The sequence below is a fragment of the Penaeus chinensis genome, chromosome 10 (assembly GCF_019202785.1).
Source record: "Penaeus chinensis breed Huanghai No. 1 chromosome 10, ASM1920278v2, whole genome shotgun sequence".
NCBI lineage: Eukaryota > Metazoa > Arthropoda > Malacostraca > Decapoda > Penaeidae > Penaeus > Penaeus chinensis.
This window is the reverse complement of record NC_061828.1, coordinates 37198422-37205230: the sequence shown is the minus strand read 5'-3', so window position 1 is coordinate 37205230 and position 6809 is coordinate 37198422. Positions and strand designations below refer to the sequence as shown.

Genomic DNA, 6809 nt, shown 5'->3' with positions numbered 1-6809 from the left:
TAAAACAGCCATTGTATCTTAATGCAAAAACAACTTGATATCACACAGAATATATTTCATGTAAAGCATGTAACAATTTGATAGTCATACACTGCTGCTACATTTGATTCAACTCTACAAGCCACAACACACATAAAGGATAGCCATATATAATGAAACCCCTACTAAACTTAATGCTACTCTCATTTATTGGAGATGCTGTGGATTTCTACTTTTGCATTAATTCACTCTCTTATAAGAGTGATTTCAATCACTGTTTCATTACCAGTTCTCAAAACTAACCTCTTTCTCATCGAATGTTATGAGTGTATTGACTGATGGAGATGTTGAAGGCATAGCACTCAACATGGCAATTTTGTCTGCTATATCTGTATGGTAAAGAGAGAATGTTAGATATCATCTTAGAGACCCCAGCAGTTGGGATTCAAAAAACCATGTATTCCTTCCATAGCTTTCAGTATGCATGATTGGAATATCTGTGAGGCCATACCATAACATTAGTGAATCACAAAGCGAAAAATACGCTATAAATAAAGACAACAAATAGGATGAGGTGGCTGAAAATGAATAGGTTAACCCAAAAGAAAATAAATGGATCAGTAGGATAATTCTTTCCCAGAGACCCAAAATTATTTACTGATAAAATGAGAAAAAGAATGTTATACTAGCAAGCTTGTCATCATTTCTTTGAAGGCTAACTGCTACATAAGCTGCTAGTGCTTTGAAAAGTCATTGTGTCTTCCATGTAAATTATATGTATCAATTTAGCTTAGATTTTATACCTTATATTTGTATTGCAAGTTAAAATAATGACTTGCCTCTGATTTTGGTGTTTGTATGACTTAAATGAATCTTATTTGCGCTTTTATTTTCAAGACTGAATATTCAGGAAAGTAATAATACCAAAGATACTTTCTAAAGTAAAAGGAAATATAAAGATGGAGATCAGTGATACGAATACTATGTGAATTTTAATTACTTCATCATGATAATACTGTTATTTACTCATATTGATATTATATGCATATGACAGATAAACCCATCAAGTCAACAGTACAGATTTCAAAATTCAAAATCTGAAATATACATATACGAGTCTCAAACTAGCTGACATTCCATAAAGTCTCTAAGAATGTCTGTTTGGGTGATGACAAAAGATCAGATAACAGTGAATTAGTGACAGCTTTTAATACTTATATATACCCACCATTTGCAAAAACACAGATATCTGTATGAAACATCAAGTGTTGAAACAAGTGCAAAAGAACCTTACTCAATTCTCTTTACAAAGCTTGCAAGAAAATTAGCAAATCTTTCCCTTCCATTGTAAAATGATTAAATGAATAATGTTTCTATGTGTACTTCAAAGATCAGATGATACTATAATAAAAGTCACTCTGTCTTACCAAATTCTTCTGCAGGCGGCAGATTTCTGTAATTTGAAGACGATACAGAATACACATTCCCCCTATGCTCGTTGGCCATAAAAGAGCCATTTGCAGGGCCATCATCCTGACAATATAACAATACCAATACCAAATTCAATAACAACAATAATGACAATGACAAACAAATTAATATAATTACATATTTTGGGGATATTCCATATTGAGCATAATCATCAATGAGATAACGTTTTTGTGCTTATGCATGGGAGATTTTCTGTATATACATGTTTATGTTGAGAATATATCAAATATAACTGGTACCACAACACCATCAACCAAAAAACAACAACATACCTTAAAGCTAAAACCCAATTTTAAGGGGCTATTTGGTGATATAGACACTAGAGACACTAACTCTGCACTTTCACACAAACTCAGTGAAGGCATTTCCACGTCCTCTAGCAATTCCAGCGTGCCACTGAGATGTGCAGCTGCCTGATTCCATCACCATTGGATGTGGACTGTTGTTACTGCTTCCTTGACTGCTGCTACCTAATGATCCTTCTAGACCTGTGACAAGGGATTCATTAGAAAACATCAAAGGAAAAGCAGTTTCTTACTATGGGGGAATAATAAAGAAAAAAACAACATATATATATACTAATTAAAAAACTTAATGTTTTTAAAAATTCAGATACAAAATCTTTTCAGCTGAAATTTCTATTATCAAATCAAAATTTCTATACAAATTCACAAGTCTGATTAGGAGGAGGAGAAAGAGGAGGAGGAGGAGAAAGAGGAGGAGGAGGAGAAAGAGGAGGAGGAGGAGAAAGAGGAGGAGGAGGAGAAAGAGGAGGAGGAGGAGAAAGAGGAGGAGGAGAAAGAGGAGGAGGAGGAGAAGGAGGAGGAGGAGGAGGCAGCAGAAAGTAAATGAAGACTTTATTGCCATTACAGCTAAAGAACAAAGTTTACATACGAATTAATCTAGCAATGGGGACAGCCTCTTCTTCCCTCATCTTTTCAATACTGCAGTTTAATTCCTCCTCTAAACGAGATCCCAGAAACACATCGTGACCATCTGAAAGACAGAAGCAACAGTGACAATATATATATATATATATATATATATATATATATATATATATATATATATATATATAAACAATAAAACACTTAATCATATATTACAATAACATCATATTCACAATCACTATACACTCATTCATTCTCCAAGACAAGCAAACAAAACAAATGAATAATGACTTAGAAACAAATTACCTTCATCATCCAACAGCCCTGTGTCTCCTCTCTCAAATGCCGATATGTGAAAGCTGTCAAGTCCTTCATCTGAGCTACTGCTCCTTCCCCTTCTTCTACTCATGGTGAAAAGAACCTTAAACAGGAAAAATTGTATATGAATATTTATAAAACAATAGCAGAAATAAAGCCAGAACAAAGCAGTTAAAATCTTTACATTCACTTTTAGCTCAGGTTTAGTCCTATATCTCAATAATGGAAAAAAAATGTATATATATACATATATATATATATATAAAACAATGTTTCCAAATTGCCAGCTACAATATAGATATAAAAGATAAAAATTAACTCCACAACTGGTCAGCTCGGGAAATATGCAGGGATACCATACTTTATATACATTCTACTCTCTGCTTCTTGTACAGTATAGTAACTAACATTTGAAAAATAAAACCTTGGGATAAATTTTTAAGATAACCACAAAGTAATCAGTGTAATGCTATCAACAAACTACGAGGACAAAAACATGGTTCTTAAAGGTAAATCAGAGCAGCAAGGAAAGAGAATTGTGAAATCAAAATAAGTGTTAATATCCCACCACACTATATCAACCCAGTGTAACACCACCTGCCTTCCCTATATACTTGTACAAGCTGAAAGGGACAAGAGATATTCTTAAATCAGTAATTTCCAACAGACACAAAGGAATTAGTTCGTGGTGGAATGTTTATAATACTTACCATCTATATGGTACTTTAGCCTGTAGGAATCAACTATAAGGATGATATTTATCTTAGTAGCATGAACTATACCAAGGAAAATATTGAAAAACTACTACTAATAATATACATTACTGGTAATACTAAAACAGACTCATGTATGTCTAGGATTTCCTTTCAGATTATTGAAGGTTTATTTTAATGGAAAGAAAACAACTAAATATATAAATAAACAAACAAAAAACCTGTAAGAATAACGGGTATTCTGAGGACTTGAATTCAACAACTTTGAGAGTATAAATATTCCCTCCTCTTTTTCTCACATTAAACTTTATTCAATGGATTACTGGTGTACCAAAACAAATAAAAATACCAAAGATAAGACTTAATTTCCGTAAAATTGACCTTCGAGTTTCATTACGAACCAGTCGATTCCAACGACCTCACTTTTATAACTGTTTTCTTTATCTTTTACTACTTCTTTATTCACCAGAGAATGACTCGACATAAAGTAGAGTGTAAATCACATTAACTGCGAGATTTCTACGACAATCGAAATAAGCATACCTATAAAAATGAGCAAAAGAAGACGGCCTCTTCCTCCCCTTCTTCAACAGACACATTCAAAACAGAGACCAGCGAGCGTAGCGATTAAGCGCTGGATTTTCCTCAACGCTTAGCGGGTTTTGCTACAGCGCTCGATAGCTAGTTTTGTGCTATAGAATTAGATTGCTGAATCTAATGAGTATGTTAAGTAAGGATGAAAATGCGTTATTGTGTAAGACTTGAGCTAATTGGTTCTCTGTGTGTATATATATGTGTGTATATATGCAGTGCGGAAAACGACGAGGACTTAGCGATTTTACAACCCAGCTGGGCTTATCTCAGCTGTTTAAGTTTATATCAATTCGATTAAATGTACATCGTTACGTAGGTCTTACACATCAAAGCAAAAACAAGAATACTCGTTTTTAGAAATGTAGGTACAATGAAATATATGTCTATGTATGTAAGTATATATATATATAGATAGATAGATAGATAGATAGATAGATAGATAGATAGATAGATAGATACATATTTTATGTATGTATATATATGTATATATGTATGTATGTGTATTTATATATATATATATATATATATATATATATGTGTGTGTGTGTGTGTGTGTGTGTGTGTGTGTGTGTGTGTGTGTGTGTTGTGTGTGTGTGTGTGTGTGTGTGTGTGTGTGTGTGTGTGCCTCTAGTGTTGGCGCAATTTCCATGTAACAGGTATATGACGTTATATCTAACACCTATGATTACATTTTGCATTGTATCATGATCTGACTTCACTGAAATACAATATTCGGGGCGGTGTCACTTCCGTTGTTGCTATCGCGAGAACACTAACTATACGATATATTATGATATTCTCCCACTGTGTATTGTGTGCAGTGCAGTCTTAGTATATTATAATCGCAATGTTTCGTTAATTGCAGGGCAATAAACGAAACACTGTAAACATCTGGTTTACATTCGCATGTCCTACTTGTCATTTTAGAAACCTTTAAGGGTATTATATATGTGTATATATACATATATATATATACACACACACGCACACACACACATATGTGTGTGTGTGTGTGTGAGAGAGAGTGAGAGAGAGGGAGGAAGAGAGAGAGAGAGAGAGAGAGAGAGAGAGAGAGAGAGAGAGAGAGAGAGAGAGAGAGAGAGAGAGAGAGAGAGAGAGAGAGAGAGAGAGAGAGAGAGAGAGAGAGAGAGTGATAATCTTTTGCGCCCTACGTTGGCCAGACCCTCAATCCCCTGTCTTCCAAAAGGGTCTTCCTCAAACGCCGTCTCCCCGCCCTACCTTGCCCGAACATGACTAAAGGGTTTTTGTTTCCCAGTATTTGAGAGAGGAGACGTTAGAAGGTAAATATTAACGTTCCATAAAGGTTTGCAGTACTATCCACACACACAGTATATAACAAGATACGAGAACGAGTAAAATTATCAAAATATATTTGGGAAAACAACACAAGGAGCGATAATTAAAAATTGAACATGGAAATTACGGTAATATGATTAAATCGTAGAGTTGTGTCTCTACCGTTAGACCTTATCTTTAATGTTGACTGAATTTGAAAATCTCGTAATGAAAGATTGAAACTGAAATTAATTTTAAAAAATGAAATGATATCATGTATTATCATCATCACATTATTATAAATTAATATTATGTATATACCATTATATATTAAATCTCTCTTAATGAATACATGTGTTACCGGACAGCATTGGAAGACGGTCTGTACAGCTTGGTAGAATTATATAACATACCGGTGTTACACTTAAGATAACTAGAAAAAATAATAATATTTATTACTCTTTCTGAAGTGAAAACCTTTTTTTTATTTCAAAGTCTAGAATGCACTTACGTGTGCAAAAGTATGTACGAATGAATGTTTAGGATGTGATCTAAAACTTCATTCTCCAAAGTGTGGAGTTTTTATAGTACATATAGTTTCTTTGAGAACATGAAATTTGACGGGGGTAGTATGAATTTGTTAATTAGGGTGGCAGTACTATGAACTTCATAGTTTATAGGTGTTTCAAATAGTTGGTCCTTTATACACGTTTTCTTTGGTAATTGCTATCTCGGCAAGAGCAAGCTGTATTATTGTTATTGTTATCATTATTGCTGTTATTAATCATCATTATCATCAATGTTGTTATTGTCCTTATCATCATCATCATTAATATTATTGTTGCTTTTATCATCATTGTTATGATCGTGTCTGTTATTGTTGATATTGTTATCACTAGAACTGTTTTGTTATTATTACTATCATCATTGCTATTCTTACTACGATTCTAATCAGTATTGTTGTGTTATTGCTATTATTCATAGATATCATTAGAGTTATCAAAAAATGTCATAAATATGTGTGTGCGTGTCGTGCTGATCAGCCACTCCACGCGCGCGCGCGCGCGCGCGCGCGCGTGTGTGTGTGTGTGTGTGTGTGTGTGTGTGTGTGTGTGTGTGTGTGTGTGTGTGTGTGTGTGTGTGTGTGTGTGTGTGTGTTGGGAGGTCTTGTAAGTCACGAGGTGCTGTGACGTCACACTGTGTCGGTTGAAATGTTTTGAAGGTGAGGTCGAGGGCGGTGCCGTTCGGATCGGCCCGTCTTTCTCTTTCTTTCTTTCCTCTCTCTTACTCTCTATCTCTCTCTCTCTCTCTCTCTCTCTCTCTCTCTCTCTCTCTCTCTCTCTCTCTCTCTCTCTCTCTCTCTCTCTCTCTCTCTCTCTCCTTCCCTTCTATATATATATGTGTGTGTGTGTGTGTTAACATATATGTATGTGTGTGTGCTGGTCTCCTTTCTGGGATAACGTTTCTTTATGTTCACTGAGTGTACAACATGGCTTTTGGAAAACTACAGTTTAAGGAAATGTAAAAA

At 34.6% G+C, this 6809-nt stretch overlaps 1 protein-coding gene across 1 annotated transcript in view; it reads right to left on the bottom strand.

Annotated features, from left to right (window-relative positions):
- The window catches only part of LOC125029963, a 9309-nt gene extending 5242 nt beyond the window's left edge, over positions 1–4067 (bottom strand). The window contains exons 1-6 of the mRNA XM_047620156.1: positions 3935–4067; positions 2667–2781; positions 2365–2466; positions 1743–1958; positions 1407–1512; positions 283–368 (exon numbers count right to left, since the gene is read on the bottom strand). Coding sequence (XP_047476112.1) covers positions 283–368; positions 1407–1512; positions 1743–1835 — 285 coding nt within the window. The 5' untranslated portion in view covers positions 1836–1958; positions 2365–2466; positions 2667–2781; positions 3935–4067. The remainder of the gene's footprint in view (positions 1–282; positions 369–1406; positions 1513–1742; positions 1959–2364; positions 2467–2666; positions 2782–3934) is intronic.
- Between the last annotated feature and the right edge of the window lie 2742 nt (positions 4068–6809).